This window comes from Rhea americana, unplaced genomic scaffold (assembly GCF_003343005.1).
Source record: "Rhea americana isolate MKP2758 unplaced genomic scaffold, rheAme1 scaffold_334, whole genome shotgun sequence".
NCBI classification, from domain to species: domain Eukaryota; kingdom Metazoa; phylum Chordata; class Aves; order Rheiformes; family Rheidae; genus Rhea; species Rhea americana.
In genome coordinates this window covers 394,165-418,508 of record NW_028186462.1, presented here as the reverse complement: position 1 = coordinate 418,508, position 24,344 = coordinate 394,165, and the positions used below count along the sequence as shown (strand labels likewise).

Here is a 24,344-nt window from a genome sequence, read left to right as displayed (position 1 = left end):
GCGGGCCGCGGCTCTGCGCCTCCCGGCCCCGCCTGGAGGGGCGGGGCGGCGCTCGAGGCGGGGCGCGGCGCGCGCGGGAGCGGCGGTTGGGCGGTTGGTTGCGTGCGGCGCGACGCGGGCCGGCAGGTAGGTGAGGGGCGCGGCGCGGCGCGTGGCTCCCCTCAGGAGGCGCGGGAAAAGGGCGGCCGCTTCCCCNGGGGGGGGGAGGCGGGGTGCTTTTGGCCTCTCCGAGGCCGGCCGGGGAGCTCCTGTGGGCGCCCCTCGGGGATGCGCCGGGTGGGGCAGGGCAGGGCAGGGGTGGTCGGGAGGCACGCCGGGAAGAGGCTGATGAGGAGGAAGCGAGGCTGGGGTGGGGGGAGGCAGCTCCCAGGATGCGGCATAAAGAGGTAGTGGAAGCCGCTTGCTGTGAAGCGGCGACCTGCTTTGGTTTCGTTGTTGAGAGGCCAAGTAACATCCTGTCTTTCTCCACATAGTTTTTTGCATGCCCGGGTCACCTAAAAGCATAAGCTACCCAAAACCTCACGCGAGAGCTTTCAAAGATGTAGCTTCCTGTTCCTAGAGAGGGGGTGTTTAAGTGAGTTAAGGCAGTAGCCCCAAGTGTCGTTTACATACAGTGCTCCAGACGATGCTTTCTTGCGAAACACCAGCTGGGGCCTTTAAACCAGAGGCTAAGGAACGTGACTGACCTGCTCCAGAGGAAAATCTGGACTGCTCCAAGACTCTGCGTTGCTGCGTGCGTGGGAGAGTTCAGCTACTGGCCTTAAGGGAATTCAGTGTGAAAGATTTCTGTGTTAGGTACACATATCAAACCCTAATGTCTGCTATCCAGCTGCATAAAAGCCTCCCCTTCGCTGCCCAGTAGCTGTGAGAATTTTCCCTCTGCTCTTAGAAATGGTTGGGTAGAAGGCCTTGTGAATTAGAGGAATGTTCTGTGTTCTAGCAGGATCTAGCTTTGTTTGGCATTGAAAAGCTCTCATGGAGAATAGTTAAGGAGAGATCAATGACATCACTCGGCAGGAAACGCTCTCGGAAGGAAGAGTTGTTACCAGAGCAATCGTGCGTGAAGATAAAAGTCTCAGAAGTAACATTGCCAATAGCAGAATGTTTCATTGCTCACAGACTGATTCGTTGGCGGAAATATAGACGTTGCAGATACCGGGCTTTACTTTTAGAATTTTCAGCTAAAAATGTGTTGCCTGTTTTTTATTCTCCCTTTGAATGTAAAAGGGAGTATAGATTTTTGCCAGAGTGTTCAGCGTGAGGTGAAATTACACCAAATTGCTTCAATGCAATGGTCTGTTCCTCCCAAACTAAATGCTTTTTGCAAAAGCCATCTCGAAGGCAAAGCCAGCTGTTAAGTGTCAGATCAACAGGAAGCCAACTTTTTATGACAAGCAGAAGGCAAAGTTCATTTGAAATTGGTGATGGTTTTTGGTAGCTATGACATTTGCTTCTGGAAACTATTGTATTTATAGCAAAAAAAATGCTATCACCTGAGCTTTATTAAGACACACCATTTTAACTCACCGTGATTTGTTCTCCTTAAGCAGTTACTAACTTTTTTTGTAAATAAAGAAGAAGTTAGTTCTGAGGGCAGATTTGAAAGTATTAAGATGATGACTTTGTGAATGTAATCTGTAAAACTTCGCTCTTCAGGAGGGGAGATAGTTGCAAGAGCCAAGAGTGCTTTGAAGATGGAAAGGGTCAGATGATGATAATTTTAAATATGTAGAATGAAATTGAGAGTCAGCTAGATGAAAGGCAATTAGGGTATGTGGGCTTTCTAAGTGGGAACAAATACCTTTTTAGAAAAAGAGGTTAAGTCAGGGAGGGAGGCTGGAAAAGGACTTGAACACTCATCTGCCAGAGATACAGCATTTGCTGATATTTTTATATTGTCATAGCAAGTTATACCCCTTCTTGAAATCATGTGAATTAGGCAATAGAAGTCTTCTTGTGTTGGCAGATCTCTAAGTTGTGTTGGCAGTTCTTTAAGAGGCTTTGCTTCATGGAGATGTCAGATAAGACGTTTTGTTTTTTTTTCCCCTCTTGTTTTGTATCTCAAAGTGATACAACTGTGTCTGAAAAACATATCTTGGAAACAAAAGTTTAAAGGGATGACTGAATTTGCATGCATCCAGGTCAAAGAAGAGAAGGTGTTTCGTTTTGAAGGTATCAACTCTTTGCAGCACACTCCAGCATGACAGGAAATGTGGAGGAGGAGGAGCTTTAAGAAGAAAAAGTCTGCATGCTTTTTTTTTTTTTTTTTTTTAAACTTTGAAAAAAAATGTTTCCTGTAAATAGTAAGGTGTCTTTTAACAATGTGTTTGGTTAGATTAGTTTCTAAAAGTGGTGAAAACTTTTATTTTTTCAGACTTAAAAATTGCTCATCACATAATTAGTATCTTTAGTACTTCACATTCATTTGGCTTGAATTTGCTGTCCATTGATGTTAGTAAGAATAAAATTCTTGAAGGTTACTGAAAATCCTGCTCCTCATTAATAGTTAAGATTCAGCTACTGATGTCCTGTGAAAATTTTGCACTATTTCAAAATCTGGTTGTCCAAAATAAATTCAAGGGTTGTCTTTCTTTAATTTTCTGGGCAATAGTGGAGATTATATTTGTTGCTTCCCCTCTCCCCCCCCCATTATGATCTGCAATACATTGAAAAACATTTTGTTTCAGATTTGTTCCTGACCTGCCATTAAAAATGTCCAAGGTAAGAATGACATTTCCCTATTCAAATGTAACAATGTAAAACTCATATGTTGTTTTTAAGTATTTGTCTTCCAGCAGAGAATGTGTAACTGTTACGCTATTTTTGAAGGTGATGTGCATTCTAAACTTTGAAAGCTTAAATAAGAGAGTTCACTTTTAGATACCATGGTATTGGATGATTCATTAATGTCAAACGTGTGCAAGTATTTTCCTATATGTAGTATAAACCTCTTTGGTGAACTGATAATACTCCTGGCATTTGTTTTTTTTTTTTTTTGATAATGAAATGTCACCGAAGCTCCCTATCTGTTATGTTTTTGCATTGAAACTTCCATTCTGCTAGTTTTCAGTAGGGATACTTTAAGCAAAGAATGTTCTTAGATTTATTTTCTTGTTTGCATCCTTATTCCTTTACTAAATAGAGTCAACTGATCTGTTTATCAAAATCCCCTTTAAAAAAATGTGGTAACTTAATTACTTAATACCGTTACTGACGTGGTGTATGGTATTCAAGCAATTCTTGGTTCCATGCATTTTGTATAATAGGTAAAACTTCCGTATTGGCTCATTGGTAGTGGAATGAATGACAGAAGGTACCTGAGTAATGTATCTGATTAGGCAAGCCAATACATCTAAAGATTTCTATTTGTAGTATTGGATATCTGAAACCCTGAATTGTATTTTTTCATTTTCCTTTTTAGAGAGATCTCTGATCATGACTTCCAGCAGATGTCTGCCGGTTCATGAGCAGATTTAGTGGTTTTATTTGGATGTGCTAAAAACAGATCAGGAATAGTTGTCCTTTTACTTGTATATGTCAACCCTACCACAAACTTTTTAAAATTTTAATTGTGTACCAGAACAATATTTAAAAAGTGTGTGATTAGCAACTGCACTTCATGCTTTAACTAAAAAAAAGTATGTTTATTTATTTGCTTAAAGTGTTCTTGACTGTATAGTTGAATAAACAAAGCTTTCTTTCTTTTTGCATGCAGTTGATCTATACTTTATTATGAAACTGCTTAATTAGAGGAACAGTCCTGTAGTTTTCTCTCTGTACATCATATAGTTTCAAAACATATGATTTAAAGTGTTAAATGATGGAGAAGTAATCCCGTATGCCATCATTTCCTGATAAATGGAAACACCTTTCTTTGTCGTTTCACTAAAGGTTCTAGTGAGAACGGTAAAGAGCCAAGGGGAGACTTCAGAGTGCTAAAAGAGCCACAAAATTTATGATTTTCCCACACCTTTATTTGATTATAGTTTATAATATTTGAAATAACTGACGAAAGAAGTAATACAAGCAAGTATGTCTTGCATCTTACTTTATTTTATCTTATTTTGCCTTTAGCAGCAGCCTGCTCAGTTTACCAATCCAGAAACCCCTGGCTATGTTGGATTTGCAAACCTTCCCAATCAGGTTCATCGGAAGTCTGTTAAAAAGGGGTTTGAATTCACTCTTATGGTGGTTGGTAAGGAAACATTTTGTAGTCTTCCTCAAAATGAGTATTTGCTTATAGATAATTTGCAGTTGAAATGAATATTACTTATAACGTTGCAAGCCTTCAGATAGTATTCAAAAGCTCTTCTGTACTGTAGCGTTTAACTTTCTTTTATAATGTATTGGGTGTTCATTGTTCTCCACGTTACAAACCATGCTTGAATGCATTAAGAGTTTTGTTAGTACAGTGAAGAAATTTTGTTTTGCACTCCAGTGCTCATTGCTTCCTTCCTTTTTTGCCTTATAGTGTTCATGTATTCCATTTAAAATTTAGCTTAAAAGTTTTTGGGGTTTTAATACAACCTTTTTGCTTACTTATTTTGGTTAGGAGAATAGAGTTAAGACGACTATTCTATTTAAACTGTTTGGTATATCGTTGAAAAGAATCTGAATCTCTCTAGCTCTTCTTTCCTCCTGTCTAAATATTCTTGTGAAAGAGGAATGGGAACTGGATTTGTTGGCTTTGATACGAGCTTCTACTTTTTAAATTAATATTGGCTGTCTGTTAGCCATTATAATTTAAATTGAAATTCTCTTAGGCATTTCATTAAGAATCTGTGCGGATATCAGGAATGGAAAGAGAAATCAAGTATGTTTACAGAAATACTTGATTTTCTTATAGATCTGTGTTATTTTTGTGAATCAAATAGACGCCCAAATTAGTAGTAAATGTAACTTAGGCATGTTCTGTATCTTGCCTGGTAATGCTGCTTGGGAGCTGTAACTTATGAGTTGTGGTGAACAAACTCTGCAATTCTCATCTTCAGAACAGACTTTTACCAAAAGTACCCTAATAAATTGGTTTAAATGCAATAGCATTCTTTCTTACTGTCATGTAATTCCTTTGGTGTGTTACATCTGCCCAAGAGACATGACTGGAAATGAGCAGGGGAGGTGGTATGCTACGTGATAATAGATACTTAAGTTCTTAATTTTTTGAGATTACAATAATTATGGAAAGACCCTGTCTTCAAACCCGTCATTATTTTTCCCAAACAACAGCCACAGGATTGCTCGTATCCTGTTTCTTACAGTTCAGTGCCAGACAGAGCTGGCCCCTATTTTGGTCTTACTAGAATTTTATGATAGATGTTTACTGTTACCTTGGGTGAGGGGGAGGAAGGAAGGGGGAATGGAGACACTGCTATTAAGTTCAGTTATACTGCTTGCTAAATGTGTCTTTTCATTGCTCAGAATCATTTTATTTTAGTGTTGTTGAATTTGCTTAGCATGACATCTTAGTGGATACGTTATAAAATCTAAGGGTAAAGCCACACTTCAAGTACATGTTTCAAATTATAGTATCTACTTAACTCTTTGGAGTTTATTGTTCTCTGATCCTAAAAATCTAGACAGTTCTGAAAAACAAACGTGTTTTATCAGTTGTAGCTAAACTTAATTTCCAGGTGTCTTTGAGATTAATTGCGAATAATACCATGTAAAGCAGCTCTGGCCGAAAGCTATGTAAAATTATATAGGCCAAACAATTGTCTCTTCTTTCTTGTAAACTAGAAGATGAGGGAAAATGACATGATATCAGAGTGAAGGAAAGGCTATCAAATTTAACTCAGAGACATGGAGGAGTTAACTTTAGGGTAGTTATCTGCCAGTATCCTAAGGGTAAAGGAAGACTACAGTGAGAGAACTTGGGAAAAAGTTCCAAAAACTGTGTTGAGAATTTGGAATGATATTTTAAGATACGCTAAGAGAGGGCAGCAGTAGATTAAGATAAAATAAACTATGCTTTAAAATGTTGATTATTTCAACAGTTTGGAATGTGAATTCTTTCTGTTGACATATGCATAGGGGTTTCAGTCTTTCTCTTGTGGGTGATATTGTAATGTCTGCATTGAACTGTATGTCTTAAGGTGACACATTTCTTAATTTCCATGCAGGGAAATGTTTCTTTAAAAACTATCTACACTGATGGAGTTCTGAGCAATGATTCTTCCATTTCTCATTGTTTTTTCTGCTATTGTTTGTCATGGTTTGTGAGAATATGAACTTAGGTTTGTTAGCTGCTTGGCTGTGGTGTTCTGGAGAAATCCCAGTCACTTGTATTTATCAACAATCTCATATTTGTTCTCATTATTGAGCTATGATTTCATCTAAATAGTTTTTTTTACTTGTGATTCAATGAACTGTGGCCAGTTATTAGAATAACTGCTCTTTTCATTAATCCTTGATGGAGATAATGAAAACTGATTTGTTTTAGATGTAATATTTACCCAGACAGAAAGTATGGAATGTGCCACTGGTTAGACTCAAACTTTTCTTGGTTTTGCTGAAATGGTGCCATGTGACTGTTGAGTTAGTCTGACTGCACGTCTCTTTTATTGGTGAAGGCTGTACTGCCAAAATCCAATCTTAAAAATAGCAGATACTAGTCAAATCTTTATTTAAAAATATTTCCATATCTTTTTTTTTCTTTTGTCCAAGTATTTTTGTCAAATTGCTGTTGCAGAACAGACTTTGCTGCTTAGAGGGATCAAGTGGCCCAACGTTTACTTTCAATTTTTTGATCAATTCTGTTAACATCTGAAAGAAAAACAAGTTTCTCGTAAAGGAATTGTTCAGTTAATTCAAGTACTGAGCAGTCTGACTTGGTGGTCTTTTTTATACTGTGGACATTTCTTCTGATTGATATCTTGGTCTTTAGCTAATTAGTTGCTTTTTGAACTTTCCTGGTGGCTCAACAGCCGTAGAACAGAAACATTTATAGTACTCTTTGGTAATGCTCTATTTCATCTGTGAAAAAATTGCTGTGTGTATACTCAGTGGTAGTGTCATATTCCTCTTTCCTCAGATTCCTGTATCTCATATTAGCATAAAAAGCAGGCAAAAATCAAAATTTTATGATGGCTGGCTGTGTAAAAGTTCAGCAATGCCTTTTTTCACTGTTTAAACTGATTATATTACCTAGACATGATCTCGCTTCTCACTGTATGCAATCTTTATTTTCTAGAGTGATAGCAGGAAAGCATGTGTTAAAAAATCATGAGACACGGGGTAGGAATTTTTAAGTCTAACTTTAAGTTGATCACAAGTCCACTTGACCAGCAGGTTTAATTACAAATCTTCAGTAAAAGTTGTGAGAAAGGATGCTATAAACCTGAGAAGTGTAAGTTGTTATCCAAAATTTTTGTGCAAACGTTTGCTTCTAATACAAATTTACAAACTTTAGACCAAAATTGAACAAATTATTTGCATTTAACATGGAAAAAATATGATCAGATGATACAGTTTGGATACAGTTAAGATTAATTATGTAATATTAATTGAGTTTGTCTTCATATGGAATTACAGGTGAATCTGGATTGGGAAAATCTACATTAATAAACAGCCTCTTCTTGACAGATCTTTACCCAGAAAGAATAATCCCAGGAGCAGCTGGTAAACACACTTTTCTTTTAGTTTCTCAGTTCTTACTGCAAATCCTTGGAGTTCAATGCCTTTATCTTTGGATTGTAGTAACAGTCAGTTGTCATTTCTAGCTGTAATAATTTCTATTGCAATTTCTGGTGAGTTCACTGTCGGATACTGTTGTTTCTCTGAGTATAAGGAATGAATATCGGGTAGTTATCTTTCATTCCTTCGGTGTGATCAAGAATCATTTTGGTACCTAAAAGTCTGCCAATTCTTTTGCTTTAAAAATGTCATATGTATATATAAACATTGTTTATGTTTGTTTGGACTTGCACCTTGATTCTCTTGCTTTGGATGGTTATTTTGTAAATGTTTGTCTTCACCTCTTTTTCTTCCACTGCTCTGAGTCCCTGTTTATTTTGTTAATCGAAGCATACAATAATCTGACGAAAGAAAATATTGGAAGAAAATAGAGAATGATGCTACTTATTTTTTTCCTCTGTGCTACTCATTGAAAGACTTATTTTAATAATTTATTATGTTAGCTGACAATTACTTTTCCCTTTCAACATTTTGGAAAAAAATCCCTTACATGCAATTTAGTGTTGTTCCCCAGATTACCAATTACCTACTGTTTTTCTTAATCCTTTTTGTCTCAGTTTCTGTATTTTTTTAAGTATGAAATTTCAAATAATATCAAACAAATTTTTTCAAAAGAACTTAGTTGCTATGTCATGCTGTCATGTCATCAGGGCTTAGAAGGTTAGCTGTGCAATAATACTCATTACATAATTGCAGTTGCCAGTTAATGTTTTTAATTTTATCTCAAAGTGATCTGTTCTTATAAATTCTATTCTGAAAGATCAAGTCTGTTGTCTTTTAGAAAAGATTGAACGTACTGTGCAGATTGAAGCCTCAACAGTTGAAATAGAAGAAAGAGGGGTGAAACTACGTTTGACAGTTGTAGATACACCAGGATATGGTGATGCTATCAATTGTCGAGACTGGTATGTACACAGTGTATATATTGATGTATGTATGAAGACTGTCATTTATTTTGTATCTATCTTGAGGAGAAAAATAAGTAATTGAAGTGGGTTATGTTAATAATGATATGCAACTCAAGGCAGACAGCCCACGTGGTGACAGTAACTCTTTCAATACTCCTTTTCAGAGGAAGAGAGAATGCTGCAGTGATTATGCTGTTAAGTCATTATCTTCTTCTGTGTATGTGTGTTAGGTTATGTGATGAATCTGAGGTGTCATTTCAGAGAGATGGGCATGTTTTATTATTTTGAGGAAGTTTGATTTAGGTGTGTTTATTGCTTCACATTTTAAAAAGTTTTATATTGTTATGGGTTTATTCAGATACATTAAAAATAGTCAGCAGCAATTTCCAAACAATTGGAGTAAATATTGTAATTTTTTTTTCTTTATACCCTTCCAAACTTTAGAAGGTTAAGTAAGTAAACTGTGCCATCAGCATTTCTTTCATAGTCAGAAAGCAGTGGAACCACTGAGGACACAAGAATTTCAACAAAACTCTGAGAAAGTAGTTCATCTAGTCTTTGGTGCATGTAAAAACCCACCTTTATATCTTGTCCACATTCATTTGAGAATTCTTGTTTTCAAATTTTGGGTTTTGACAATTTCCTATTATAATAATTACTGAGAAATAACCTTGAGATCTGTGGTGGTCAGCCTTAGTCACGCCTGTGCTTCAGCCTGCCTTCTCTGTTCTCACCATGCTCACTGCAAGTCTCCTGCTGTACCCACCGTATTCTCCCCCCTGCCATTCTGCCATCAGGAAAGATTTGTTTGGGATCTGTGCTTCACTTCTAATGCTGGTGCACCTCAGTTAATTGGGAATTGGAAGGAATGTCTAATTTATTTAAGCCAACATCTGGGTGTATGCTTTTTTCTTTTCTAATTCTTCTACCCAGTAATAAACTGGTATTCTGGTCTATGTAGCATGTGGTATTTATCCCTGGCAAATATGCAATAGAAGGCATATAGCTATCCTCTCAAACTGAACAGACTTTGTGTCTAAGGTAAAGTGGTTCAGATGGATGCAACTCAGAGCAATAATGATGCAAGATTCTGGTGTTTCTACAGCTCTGGTGCAGCTGTTAGCAGGGTTTGTTGTTGCATCATCCACAGTAAATTGGTGTTTTAAATCAATCTGGAACAAGAAGTTTAGATCATCTCGAGCACGTATAATTAATTCTAGTCAAAAGGTAAATACTAGGCCAAGAGAAATTTGCTTTAGAAGTTAAAATATGTATATATATTTATATATGTATACATATATAAAAAAAATAGTGCACAGTGTATTTATAGTGGCAGTTGTTTGTTTCGATTTAATTAACGTGCTAAGATATGTGCTCTTTTACTTTAATTTACTGATTTAAGAATATTAATTTTCTCCACCAACAGGTTGGTTCATCAACAGAATGTGTGATATTTTAACATTACTTTTGAAAGGTCACTAAAATTGTTGAACATTTGGGAATGAACATGATTTCCTGAATCCATATGCTTTTTCTACAGTTTTAAGACCATAATCTCCTATATTGATGAGCAGTTTGAGCGATATCTGCACGATGAGAGTGGTTTGAACAGAAGGCATATCATAGATAACCGAGTTCACTGCTGCTTCTATTTCATTTCACCATTTGGTCATGGGTAGGTATTTTCTGTCATTTTATATTTGAAGTGATTTTACTTCAGGGTTTTGTGGGGTTTGTGCCCATTGACTTAAATTTTCAGAATCAGATTGCTATTACTTAAGTATTAGTATTACCGAAGTTGATGAATGTGTTCTATCCCTTTGCATAAGGAGAGCATGCAAGGCTGTACATGTCATCTAATATGGATACAAATAGCTGGAATTAGCTCCCTGGTTGTAATCCAGGGAGTGTTTTTGAGACATTATTCATATTGGTGTGAAAACAAATTGGTCATTTAGCTTTAAAATAAATTAAACTTTATTTCATATTTTAATTTTAGTCTTAAACCTTTGGATGTTGAGTTTATGAAGGCCATACACAACAAAGTTAATATTGTACCAGTGATTGCCAAAGCTGATACACTTTCTCTGAAAGAGCGAGAGAGGCTAAAGAAAAGGGTAAGTTTTTTAGCTTACAGGAAAATGTTGGACTTTGGTTATAGTAGTGTGGTCACTGAAGAGAGGAACATTTTCATTCAATTTCACTCCATCATAGCCAAGAAAAATATAATCTCGTGTGTGTAGGATAAAATTATTCAAAATCATTAGGAAAACGTGCAGTTTGATATGCTGCAAGTTCTTTTGTTGTGTGTTTAACTGAGAAGTTGTACTTTAAGTGTTGCCTGTAGAATGGTGGGTTGGTTACATTTAAGAATACGTTGTAAGTGGACTTTAAAAATATTTAAATGCATTTGCTGATAGTAATTCCTCCCTTACCAGTTTGATCTGTTCCAAAGCAGCAACAATGCCATCTGCATATATTTTTTTGCCCAATCAGAATTGTGATGTATGAAAAATAGGATTTTCAGAGATTTTATTTATTTATTTATTTATGTATGTCCCTCTGTTTGGTGATACATTCCAGTCCTTTCTTCCATAGTCTAGCCCCCTTAGCAGTTTCGATCTTACAGGACTCAATGTTGTATTTAGAGGTGGGAGGCTGAAATTTAGAAAACTGCATTAGAATTAATTTGCCAGAGGGCTCAGTTGATCAGGTCGTAGCTGTTACATTTAAAACTTTATCTATTATTCTTTCAATTATTTTGAAAATCCTCATAGTTTTCTTTATTGCAAGTTGGGTAAGTTAGGTATACTTTACTTTGAAATAGTTGTTCTGCTGGAATTCTGCAGAAGTAGGAAATTTTTAAGAGCAAAATTGAGATTTCTGGCAACTGGATTTCTGCTGCAGATACAACTCCTAAACTAGCAGTCAAGAATATAGGAAAAGAAAATGTTAGTGATATTGCAGCTCTGTTTTTTAAATCATCCCCCCTCCCCATAATAAATTTGGGAGGATGAACAGAAGTTTTAGACTTTTCAAAGCAATTATGATTTCCGTGTCGGTGCTTTCTCATTTAAAAAAAATGCAAAGGATTAAAAAAGGTGTAGAGCTCTATTTGTGTGTAATCCACACAAAGTATATTTTTTGAATTCTTGATTGATTGCAGGGACAGCGCTTTCATTGGAACAGTATTGTGATGGGCATGTTTAAGCAGTTTTAAAATGGTTAAACATTGTTGTTGTTGTTATTATTTGAGTGTCTCTATTGATTACCTGCTGTGTGCTGGGTTTAAAACTGTTCTCATTTAAAGTCATTTCATGCATCGTTTCTTTCTTGGCTATGCTGCTGCTACGTTACCTTAAAAACTAAAAATAATTACTGAGCATTATAAGTAACAGCTTAAATTGGAAGAAAGATCAGGTGATCATTACCTGAATTAAACAAATTTTCTCTCTTAATTTGCAACTTGAATGAGGAATGAACTGCGTGTTCTCAATTTGAACCAAGATGTGAATGAACTGAGATAAACAGAAAGCAAAATACATTTGCATATTTAAAAAATGAAATAAAACAAGACTGCTTGAAGTTGGGGACTTCCACAATAAAAATAAATTTGCAGTTCGCAGAGTGAAAAATTGTGGTACCACAAAGTTAAAACTTCTGTTACTGTCTTCTTGACTTTTTAAGAATCTCTCTTCAGGCTTGGAAGAGGAACTCTATTTTCTTCTCAAAATTGAAGTATAGTAGTATTTCCTGAATAGGGGCCGGGGAGATAGTGCTTCAGTTTTGACAGTTGCAGCTGGTGTGAAATAGGAACAACTGGAAAGGAAGAAGTGTTTTATTGTTTTATAGCTGTGTTTAAAATTAAACTTCGTGGCTAGTGATAGACGTAATTTTGGGTATAATAAAATATTAGAGACTGAGCAATGTAATGCTCTATTGCAGATCTTGTTTCTACACAATAATCGGTATTATTGAGTAGATATTCTCTTGAAGGATATAATAGTAACATATGGCAATATGCACTACTGTCTGCCTGAAAGTCTGTGGAAAGTGGTTTTTGAATGTCGTGATGGAATATGGTGTCTAAAAAAATGAATACTTTGCAAGTAATTTAGATCAGTAAGATAGGTCCAAATTTCTCAAGAGTTCGTTTGTGTATAACTGATCAACTTAAATGAGAACTTAATATATGTGTAAAGTCAGAACTTTTATCTCCATTTCTTATAAATCTCAGATTCTAGATGAAATTGAAGAGCATGGCATCAAAATTTATCACCTGCCTGATGCTGAATCAGATGAGGATGAAGATTTTAAAGAGCAGACCAGACTCCTGAAGGTAAGACCAACTTCATAGGTTACATATGTAGATGAGGCAAAAATAGTATACTATATGTTTTCAGATTGCTCTCATGGCTTTAAAACAAGTTACATGCTGTGAGACCTTGAGACCACTGTAACTTTTTGTCTAAGCTCACCTATCTAGAAGATAGAGATAACAATAATGATTTTTTTTCTGTAAAGTATTTTGACAGCTTCAAGTTAGTATTACAAACCAATTACCATAATAAGCAGTGCTGAATAAAAAAGACTTGTTCACAGAGTTCCTTTTGTTCTGATTTATTCCTAGTAATTTTTGAATTTTGCTTTCAGGCCAGTATTCCATTTTGTGTAGTGGGATCCAATCAACTGATTGAAGCCAAAGGTAAAAAAGTTAGAGGTCGACTCTACCCATGGGGTGTAGTGGAAGTGGAGAATCCAGAACATAATGACTTCCTGAAGCTGAGGACCATGTTAATGTAAGTTAGAAAATTCCGATTAGGTATTAGGAAAAAAAAAATCACTGTGAAGGTGAAATTAGTCCCCGGAGCCTGGAGAGATTGTGGAATCTCTGTGAGTGGAGATGTTCAGCACTTATCTGGAGAAGGCCCTGAGCAACCTGGTCTAGTTGGCCCTGACCTGAGCAGGGATTGGACCAGATATGTTCTGGAGGGCCTTTCCAATCTGAGTTATTCAGTGATTCTGTGCAAATAATCACCTATCTAATCCCTTTTTTGAACATAGAGTAGTACAGCTGTTCAGAGCCCCAAGAATGTAAAACAAGTTGAGTTATACCTGCTGCTTGTTTAAAATATCTGTATCTATCTATCTGCAAAGGACTCTACACACACTTGCACACCCACCTACCACTCTTTGCTACTTAGCTTCCCCTGCCCAGGGCTTCTTCAGCAAAGGCTTCATCCCAAAGGACAGCTTAGGTCTCAGGGTCTGAGGTAGGGTCCTTTTATTGCACCAATTTAACTTAAGTTAGCTTTTAAATTAGCACATTAAACAGGTGCAGACACTGAGCACGCTTGGGTTTTTTTTTGTTTTTTTTTTTTTTTGTATCATCATGTTTTTGTCAAACTGCAAATCTTTTTCCCATTCAATTTAACTATATAATGAATGCTTGCATGTAAATTGAAATCAGCTGGGTTACATCAGTGCAGTTTCATCAGCTGGATAAGGCCTACTGACACTAATGGGATGTCTGTGTTAAAAATATTACTGTATATGTGGCTTAAGTTCTCGGAATGCACTTATCAAAATGTCATTCAGCTCTGCAATGCACATCTACACTCTTCATTCATAGCAGAGCTTATAAAATTATTGGAACTCTTCTTTTAAAAGAAGAGTTTTGGAAGTGGAGTTCTTGATAAGTATGCTATGCTTATAAAAGGTGACGTGTTAGATACATGCCAAGAAGCTGTTTGGTTTTGATGCCATTCAAACAAACTGTGTTTTAATCAGGAGTCGCTTAAGAATAGGAAGGTGCCTTTCAGATCTTCCCTGCAGTGTTCTTTGTATACTAGTGCACTCATTGCTTGTCTCTAGAGCTTGAACAGTAATATGGTCCAGCACTGCCGGCTGTGAATTGTTAATCTAAGGAGAAATAAACATTTTTTAAAAATCATGTAGATGATTGATGTAACATTATATTTTGGATCAGTTGACCTAATACAGTGCTGAATGTGAGAGCTGCTTGAGCAATCTGATGGAGTACATGTGTGTGCTATATTTAATTTTTTTTCTTCTTCCAGCACCCATATGCAAGATCTTCAGGAGGTGACCCAAGATCTTCACTATGAGAACTTCCGCTCTGAGAGGCTCAAACGAGGCGGCAGGTTGTCATCTTGTGGTTATGTGCTATTATGTGCTTTTTCTTCCTCCTCTGAATGCTAGGTTTTTGGTTTTTCTCTCTGTCTCTCTCTGACCGTTTCATTGCTAGGAATTGGTAAATCATAGATATCTCTGTAGTTCCAGCCAACACCAAGGTCAGTTGGTCAACTTGCACTTAGGAGTTGAGTATAAGAAAAACTAGTATGCAAATCTGAAGAAACAGTTGTGAAATTAAGAGTATAGTTAGATCTCTGCTTGGCTTAGGGCTTTAACACAGTTGGATTGGAATGTTTAAGGTAAATAAGCAGAGCAGATGTGTATGTTAAATGGCTTCTAAAAATATCTACAAGTTAAAAATCAGCCCCAATACATTAAAAAATTTCTTTTCAGACCTGTCTGGACTGTGTCTTTGAAAAGAGAAACTTATGTCCTACTGCAGTGCTTTATTCAATGTGGTATAAATAACATTTTCTTTGGAGAATAGTCATAGTATAATGTCTTTCAACACTATTTTGAGCTGTGGTGGGTAGAGTAAAGCTATCCTGGTAAGAGAGGCAGGCAAAGCCCCCCATTTTTAACTAAAATAACAGGGTTTGTAAAGTAGAGTTTAGTTCTTGCTGAAAACTGGGTGTTCCGTGGTTTAGGTTTTTAAGTTGCTTCTCTTATTTCAACCACTAGAGGGTTTCGTAATTGCACGCTTCAGTGGGTTTGATATACTTTGCAAAGCCTTTTTCAGTCTGAAACTTGCCGTGTTGACATAAGTTTTGTCCTGTGCCTAGTCAGTTTTCAGGAAAAAGAGTTCACCTCTGCCTGTAGCATTGGCCTACAAGTTCAGTTTTCCCTTCAGGCAAAATGACGTAGTGTTGTTCCCTGTTTTTTCAGTTCTGTCTTCTTAAGTTCAAGCTAAAAAAAAAAAAACTTTGCCAAGTTATGGTGTCTGTCTGTTAAAAATAATAGTTAGCAATTGTAGAGGACTTAGAGCCTTGCCCAAGGACCTGGGACAGTAAACTGCTGTCAAATTGGCCTGTCTTTGTGAAACTAAAACACGGTTTTGGGTGTCTGGTTTAGTTAGATAGGATGCATGTCTCTGTTTTCACATTTCTGAGGTGGTGTTAGGATGTAGTTGTTTATTTTGTGCACGTGAGGGTAGATTGTAGGGGATTTGTGCAAATTTGCACATATCCCACTGACAACGCTTGGTAATTAGTGCTTATTGATTGTATTCACTAGTGTTCCTAGCGGCTTTCAGGCACAGAGAGGATTTTTTTTGACAATCTTTTTCTCTGTTAACCTTTTAGCAAACATTCATTTATTTGGTTTTCACTTCTGATAGCACTTTCACGATTAGATTTATTAGTAGATTTTTTGTCTTTTTGCAACATGGGATAGGAGAAATGTAGTAGCAGAGTGCTAGGGAATATAGTATCTCCAAATGCTTTGAATCCCAGTTTCTCAATTTAAAACTAGGATGTCCCATTTAAGCAATAGTTTGCTTAGATATTGGTTGACAGCATTGCTTAATTTTAACAGGAATAATCAGTGTTTGTACTATAATTGTATGTTACACAAAACATATCTTGGATTTACTAAAATATAGTAGAAAAAAATCAACCTTCAAACTGCTAAGTGGAGGAGTGGGTAAAAGGTTCCTCCAGTCAGAAGGTATGTACAGGGATTATGTTGTTTTTATGGATTTGGTTATAAGGGACTTGTACAGGTGTGCATGTGCATAGTAGCAAGTTTTCTCAAAAGGTAAATGTACTTATTTATTTAAGGATTGGCATTTTATCTGCACACAATACTATACTAAACAAAGAATTAGGGGCTTGCTGTCTTTTTGCCTTTGGCTGTTTAAATAACTTGCCTTGCTCGTAAAGCTTTTCATAAGTAATGTGCGCTTTTTTAGGTCCTTGATAGCATACATGTGGTTCTTAAAGTGAGAGGTGAGATAGAACTGTATCAAAGGAAGGTTCTGCTTGGGGGTAGCCATGCTTCCAGTTTCACAGTTTCTTAAAGCACTAAGTATTTGATATGTTGCTTCCATATTTTTGCTAATATCTTGTCCAGCATTATCCTGAACTTGCATTTTGGTTTACTTGTATTGATTTATTGCACCAATGAAAAAGAAAATTTGAGTTAAGTGTTTGTAGTATTTCTGAATTTGATATACTTGCATGGTACTCAAATTACAGTCAGTTAAGGTAATGTTATGCTCAAGTAAACTGTAATACTTGAATACTGTTCAGAAATAATTATCATTTATACCTGTATGGGAAGATCTGGCGTGTTCTAAACTGATAGCCCTTTTGAATCTTATACTTGTTCTGGGTGTAAATTGCTGGAGGAGTAAGGGGTAAATTGATGCTTTGCTTGAAAAGAGAGAAAAAAAATTATGTAAAAAAATTATTAAATCTGTGGGGGGAAAATGCTTCAATAATTCTCTATGTATTATCAAGTGTTCACAATTAAGGTAAATAGCTATTCTTAGAGCCTTTTCTTGTCAAAGCATTCAATAGAAATGAAAGATCCAGAGTGTATACATGTTGCTAAACAGTGTTTATCTTGTCTTTAGGAAAATAGAAGATGAAGAAGTAAACAAAGACCAGATTCTACTTGAAAAAGAAGCTGAAGTAAGATAGCAAAACCACACTTATGTAGCAGGGGGAATTTTATTCTTCTATTACTATTTTAGGCCAAGTGATTTACATAGCCTTTTTAATTTTTAAAGGGAAAGACAACAGAATTTGCTGATATAAAGTTATTCCAGCTGGGATAACAAAACAGAATGCGAAAAGGTGTAGAAGAGTCTCAGAATACTAATTTACTGGAACAAATGGAATCTGATTCCATATAGGGGAATACAGCATGTCATCAATGCTCTATTTAATGCATGTTGCAGGAGGAGGGAGTGCCACCCTCATACATGAGAAAAGGCTCTGAAGTTAGCAATTGCAGATCAGAAAAAGTGAGTTTAGCGCTACAGCAAATGAGGAAACAATGTTAGGAGTTATCAGGAATAATGAAGAAAATGGAAATTCTCATTCTGCTACCTTGATGAATCCATAATGCATAGCTCAAACACTGTTTTCACGGTCCCTCTAAAGCAAAAAAAGTATAGTTGAGACCTAGAAAAATTACAGTGAGAAGTGAAGAGTGGGCAGAAGGGCTGAATTGCAGATCTGAAGCTGCTTCTGTGTGCGATTAGGCTAATATTCTTGTTGGGAAGTAGATGGCAGAAGGCAAGGTAAGGAACTTATATAGATGGCAAGGTGAATAGGAAACTACAAAAGAAGAAGCAGGTCGTATCTAACAAAGTTAATAGGTGGCAGATTTCAAACAGAAAAGGTATTTTCAACACAGTCTGTAAGTTGTAGAACTCACTGGCGTGGAATTTTGTGCATGCCAAAAGTAGAGATGAGCTCAAAAATGCTGAGACATGATCACAGACAAAGTAAAACTCAAAAGTAAAACTCACCAGTGCTCGCTAAACACAAAAATAAGATTTTTTTGGTTTAGAAAGTTCCAAAGATGAAGTTTGGTAGAAATTGAGAGAGTATCACACAATTGTGTGTGCACCTGGATCTTGTGCTTTTGCACATGTCTCCTAGGAGCCAGTGTTTGGAATGCAGGCTGGTTAGATGGACCTTTTGGTCTGTCCTTGCAGAAGGCAACCCTCAAGTCTCCAAGTGTGGTCTTACTGGCTATCAAAATCCAAAAAATAACTAGAAAAGGGATGAAAAGAGTCATTATTCCAAGGAATGTGAAGAAAGACATGGTAAACGTCTCACAACTTTAACGTTTTGTTCTTGTGCTTAAATTTTTAGCCTATGATGTTTGAAGTGTAGATGCACGAAAGCAACTAAAACCACTTCAGTATTGAGGTTGACTTCCCGTCTGTCAGGCAGTTTTGTACTGTAAAAGAATTTCTAGGTGTTGTACATGTGGCATGGCTGAACTAATCTCAATAGCTGAGTTACGTGATTATGCTGTATTTAAAGATTCCAGTGCTCTAAAATAAACTTGTAAGAATTCAAACATTTTTGATAATGCACGTGTCTCCTTAGATGGTTTGCCTGTAACACGTGCTTCCACATAGTCATTACTAGCAAGGGAGTCAAGAAATAATCCTGACAGGTTGTTTCCAACAGATAGAGGTGCAGTTGGAAGGACATAAACACGATCCTGCTTTTCTTCTGACTTCTAACTATGTTAGAAGCGATGTTCGTTCAGCACTTCGACACCATAAGTTTTACATATTTAAGTTCAGAAAAAGCAAAGACTTCCATTTAGGAATGCTTAAACGTAGGATCCTAAACTACAATAATAAAGCCTGTTCGTTTCAGTCTTTTCTTTCATTTCAGAAAATGAAATGAAACACCATAACCTGAGATTACTGCTCATCAGATAAACTTAATACAAATGTGTGTGCATTCTTTAATATAAATAATTAAAAGTGTGGTGGTAATGAAGAATCATCCTCTGAGGCAAGACAAGGCTAAAGGCTTCTCCTGTGCCACTTTTCCAGCTTCGTCGCATGCAGGAGATGATTGCAAGAATGCAGGCACAGATGCAGATGCAGATGCAGAGTGGAGAGGGAGACAGCAGTGCAGTTCATGGACAGCATGTATAAAGTCTTTGGTAAGATGTTCGAACAGCTGCCTAAAGGGTTTTTCTTTTAGTAATTTGTTAGTGATTGGTATTATGAGGTTTTGGAAAAAGATTTACAAGATCAGTCTGTGTAGATTTCAGTCCTTGTGTTAATTTTTAATGTCTGTTTGTGAAGTGAAATGACCTGAAAGCCTAACTAAATAAGTGTGTAGGTGAAAATATACATACGTTCAAATTTTCTGGAAAGTCTATACAATGTGTATTGGTAAGAATTAGAGAAGGATTTTTTAAAACTGTGTAAACAGGTGATTCTTAGACTCATGATGAAGTCATTGTTTCACTGTGACTGTTAATATATACAGGTTTTCAGTTTTCTAAGTGTATAAGTAAGAAGACAGCTGATTTTTAGATTGTATTTCTCTGTCTCCTTTTACAGATTACTTTATACCCTGTTAAAGTAAACATTCTGGAGTTGAATTATGATGGTGTTATACCGGAGAGGATGCCTTTTACTCAACGTGTGACTTGGAGTTTACTTTAGAGTTTAACGTGGAAATGCATTGTGGTAACTTCTGTGATATGCATTTTGTAACATGTAGTCAGTCAGTATTTTATATACTATACACATACGACTTTGTTTCTGCTTAGTAATTCTTCTATTGAGCTTCTTTTCAGTTTCCCATTGTATTAGGGGTACAAAGTATACACTGAAACCTTTCTAGACTGACTTTGATTAGTTGATTTTTACTTTTTTATATGGCTTATTAGTCCCCTGCTTTTAACTTCTTATTACATTTAGAAATAAGCAACTGTCAGTGATGTCTTGTTTTAATAGTCACATTATTAGGGAGTCCTGCAATGCTAATCTTAATTTTGTATTTTTTTTGTAGTGTTTACAGATTTGTGTCTGTGAGATATTCGGTCCTTTTTTGCTCCTGCTCAGTGCAACAGATGATTTCCTTGCCCTCTGTAATTATCTAACTAAAATTCAGGCATGCCTTATGTCTCAACAAGAAGAGGAAATGCCTCTTTAAGGGGCGCATTGTATTCTATGTGACAGGCATGATTTCCTTCAGATTTAACCTTGAGGGAGAGGTATCATCCTTATTGCTTGCCTTGTAGATGAGCATAAATCAATGCTGTTATTTTCTGGCATCACTGTAGCAAATAAATAAATAAATAAATAAATAAATAAAACCTAGAATAGTGCTGATATTGGTAAATGAAGTAAACCCCAAAGAGCAATTTTCTATACATAAATGTTTCCCATATTCAAAAGCACAATAAGTTATATAATTCTTACTGAATTTTCATACTATTTTTAGGGTATTGCAAACAGTTAATATTAGTATACTAGCACACTTCTTTTAAAGTGAATTGTGCCTAATAAGATCAATGCAAACTGTATTTTGAGGTCCTGCTCCAGCATGAAGTTAGCAGTATTACTTTCGAAGCGACTCTGATATGTCACATGCTTTTTTAAGCCAAAGTTAACCTTCCTTAATACTAATAGTAAGGGAGACTTTTTCTGACCTTGGCTAGACTTTTTCCACATAGAACGGCTTGTATTGTTGCTGAAGCACGTAACTGCTGTAGTATACAGCTACATACGTGGTAGCTGATAAGGTAAACAACAATACGCCATGTTTGGCTTTTCTACTGCCTCTGATAAAACCAGCAATCAGATTTCCTAATGTGATCTGTTACAAAACATTGTTATCTGAACAGCTTATGAATAAATAGAATTACAACCTTTTTCTCTTTGCGCTCAGGTACAGTAGTGACCCCATATAAATATGAATAAATAAATTTTTAACAGTCCTTTGAAAAAAGGAATAGGACTTATACAGTAAATGTATGTTTTCAGTGGTACTTAAGTGGCTAGATTAAATATCAACTTGCTTAGTAACTGAAATTTTTATCTTCCCAAAACTACTGTTTATGAATCTTTTTATATTTGAATCTTTTTAACAATATGAACCAAAATCCTCCATCACAGGCTTTGCTAGGAAGCTCCAGTGCTCTTCTCCAAAGCAGTTATTCTCAAAGTTTTGCACCTTACTCATTCAGTCTTCCCTCACCATGACAAAGGTGAAAACAAGAATCTTTTTATATTTTTAGATACATAGAAGTATTAAGTCTTGTTTTGTCAAATAAGTACATACTAAATGTATTTAGAAATGCATGGTTTTTTTCCAAATTTTTGTCTCGCCTTTCCTAAACCACATGTAGAAAAAAAAAGCAATATTATCATTAAATAACATTCCACAGCACTTTACTACTTTTTAAATCTTTTGACACATTTTGTGAATCAATAGTCATAAATTTACTAAAAGAACTTAAATCATTAAGTGTTTTAGAAGGTCCCATACTGTTCATCAGTTGCAACAGCCCTGGTTTTGTTTTGACACTGCAGCATTTGTGTACTTTTAAGCTATTTGTCTGATATCTGTCAAATATCTTGGATATATCTTGGAGCATGCTATCATGCTCCAGGTGCTGTCCACTTTGCCAAGGAGAAAAACTCCATGACATTTCTGGCTTTGCATACAAGGTTAGTACAGTATTGTAAGCTGCAATAGTACTATGAACCAACCAGTACTTGAAGAAGAAACTGTGAAATCTAAAATATATGCAAAGGGGGATGAGTTGTACATGTAACCCGCTGTGTATGTTCATTTAATAGTCTCTTCCTGTTTTTTCTGCTTATGGTAACATGGGAACAAAAGCAGGTTGTCCCTGCATTTAGTGCTGTATTATAGTTTGGTCACTACCTGTGGAACTGTTTTAGGCAATGTCTTATTCTTTCAAATAGTATGTATCTATTAAAACATTTCATCATGATGAAGTATTATGGCTGATTCTTATGCGAATAACTTTTGATTTACAAATTCTAGCAGGAGAAATATTTTCATGTGTTTTTCATTGGAGAAAGCAAGTTTATGGCACTTGCTGCCGTAACTGAAATGCTTAGGGTGGCTAATTGCTGCTTCTTTCCAAGTCTTTGGGGCAGTCATTCATAGGGTGCCTGACATCTCTGAAGATCTCTTTTCCCCCTTCACTTCTCTTATGATGCTATTGCAAAGCTAATTGTTTCGTTCAGTGGTTTTATGGCAAGATACTAAAGATGAGACCACCTTTCTCAGATAAACTCAGTTACTGGTAGGAGAAAGAGTTGGAACTAGAAGGTAGATGTTTGGTAGCTTGCTAAACTGGGCACAGTTTTTCTATTGCATCATTGTTACAGTTTCTATTTTAGGAGTCAGTGCTTTTAAATTTGTAGAGCTTTATATTTGGTGGCTGGAATGACTTGTTCTAGATGCAAAAATTTTACTGTTATATTATTTCTTATGTACTGCTGTTAGCCAAGACTATAATAAAAGTGCTAACATATGCATTTTTTTCCTATATGATTCCTTATTGTAATCCACGTTAGCAATATTAGTTTGTGTTGATACGTTCTGAATATTAAAGGAGAAATTTAGATCTGCCTGAAAGGGAAATGCGTTGGTGAAACTGCATAAAGTATAGCTATTAAATATTGCATGCTTCAAGGTTATAGGAACAGTGTATTTCCCTATGACTATTCCCAGAGCTCCTGAAGTTCTACCTATGAGATACACCTTTTTCAGCGGCTCTCACGAAACTTTTGTGTCTCTTAATTATAACATTAGCCCAGAATGCAGCTACTTGTTGTGGGTGATGCTTTCAGTATAAGAGGACATCATGTTCTCCAGTGAACGCTGCTTAATTTCTGGAAACACACAAAGGATGTTTGATCTTTGTACTAGACATTCCAAAATAATTTAGAACTCTCCACTTTCTGGGAAACTACTTCAACCAGTCCTATAGCTGTTACAGATTAAGAGCACGAAGCTGTATCCTTGTCCTTGGATTCCTAAGGTAAACGTGAATAGCAGAGGATTTCATGGCAGTCCTTTGAATTTGAAATACGTCATTCCCATGCACCCTGATCTGGACAGCTCACTTTGGATTCCTGTGTCGCTGCTGGGAGGTGTCTGTTATGCAGTCATAGCATTGTACGTGGAGGGTAAGACTTCTGCATGTTGTGAATCTTCATATATGGCTTTAAAGTACTTTGCTTCAAGTGTTTGGTATAGGACTGATACATTTAAAGAAGATTCATCTTTAGTCTGTGTTTCATGGACTTCAATTCTGGAAAAAACTAATGAAAAAGAGTTGCACTAGAAGTTGCACAGTGTAATCATTCCTGGAAAACTTATTACAGAAAGTTTTCCAGGTTTTCTTACCAGGTATGCTGAATGCTACTCACATTAAAATGTTCCTTGGTACACTGGCTTACCATTGACAGTGCTAACAGGAATTCTCCGCTAATTAATTTTTGTAGGCAGCAGGTCAACGTACGTGCTTGTACATTGGAACAAATCTTACTCTAACTCAAATTCGCATAAAGCAGAGCTATCACATGGTTTTGGAGGAACTGGAGGGCATTTTTAGTATATGGCTATGGCAATATATTCAAAGTTTTTGTATGCAATAGCAGCTGAATATATTTGGATGCAAATTTTCTGTGTCACAGTTTTCTCTCATGCATGTGCATCTTTACCTTTTTTTTAGTTTTTTTTCTCTGAATGCATTTCTCATCCAACTGTCCTTACACTTCTATAAATATTTGTTCTCCATTCTTCTCTTGCCCTTTCCACCCCTTCTTCAACATACTTAAGATTATTGTCTCTTGGTCGTCTTTGTACCCTTCAATAGATTTCCTCTTCTGTCTTTAGATTCTTGTCTTTTCCTGATTCCTCCATTTTGTATCCTGCAAATTTCCATCATTCCTTTCTTATTTTATCCACACCTTTGGGGTAATAGTTTTCCTAGATTGCACTGTTCTGATTAGAATGACAGTAGGTTGCCTACAGTAGTGATCCGTTTTTCTGGACTTCAGAACAGAGTGGTTGTCGTTTGTTCCCTGGTCATCTTACTCTTCAGCAAGGA

The 24,344-nt window shown here is 36.3% G+C and overlaps 1 protein-coding gene across 4 annotated transcripts; it reads left to right on the top strand.

Annotated features, from left to right (window-relative positions):
- Nucleotides 1-44: 44 nt before the first annotated feature.
- On the top strand, nt 45-22,215 carry SEPTIN2 (septin 2). Of its 4 annotated transcripts, none has more exons than XM_085311167.1 (13): nt 45-126; nt 2,688-2,721; nt 4,078-4,195; nt 7,531-7,617; nt 8,474-8,597; nt 10,141-10,275; nt 10,600-10,717; nt 12,838-12,939; nt 13,254-13,399; nt 14,681-14,764; nt 17,332-17,389; nt 19,285-19,397; nt 19,804-22,215. In XM_085311167.1, the coding sequence occupies exons 2-12, from the start codon at nt 2,713-2,715 to the stop codon at nt 19,387-19,389; spliced, it is 1,086 nt and encodes a 361-aa protein (XP_085167293.1). In that variant the 5' UTR covers nt 45-126; nt 2,688-2,712; the 3' UTR covers nt 19,390-19,397; nt 19,804-22,215. The 4 variants fall into 4 exon arrangements, with proteins under 4 accessions (XP_085167293.1, XP_085167290.1, XP_085167291.1 ...); XM_085311164.1 differs by having other exon boundaries at nt 4,075-4,195; XM_085311165.1 differs by lacking the exon at nt 45-126 and adding an exon at nt 425-795 and having other exon boundaries at nt 4,075-4,195.
- The last annotated feature ends 2,129 nt before the right edge of the window (nt 22,216-24,344 follow it).

Excerpts from the sequence above, each read along its gene's own strand:
- SEPTIN2 (XM_085311164.1), top strand. Across the intron at positions 8,598-10,140 it reads GCTATCAATTGTCGAGACTG|TTTTAAGACCATAATCTCCT; the intron begins GTATGTACACAG and ends CTTTTTCTACAG. Across the intron at positions 10,718-12,837 it reads GAGAGAGGCTAAAGAAAAGG|ATTCTAGATGAAATTGAAGA; the intron begins GTAAGTTTTTTA and ends TATAAATCTCAG.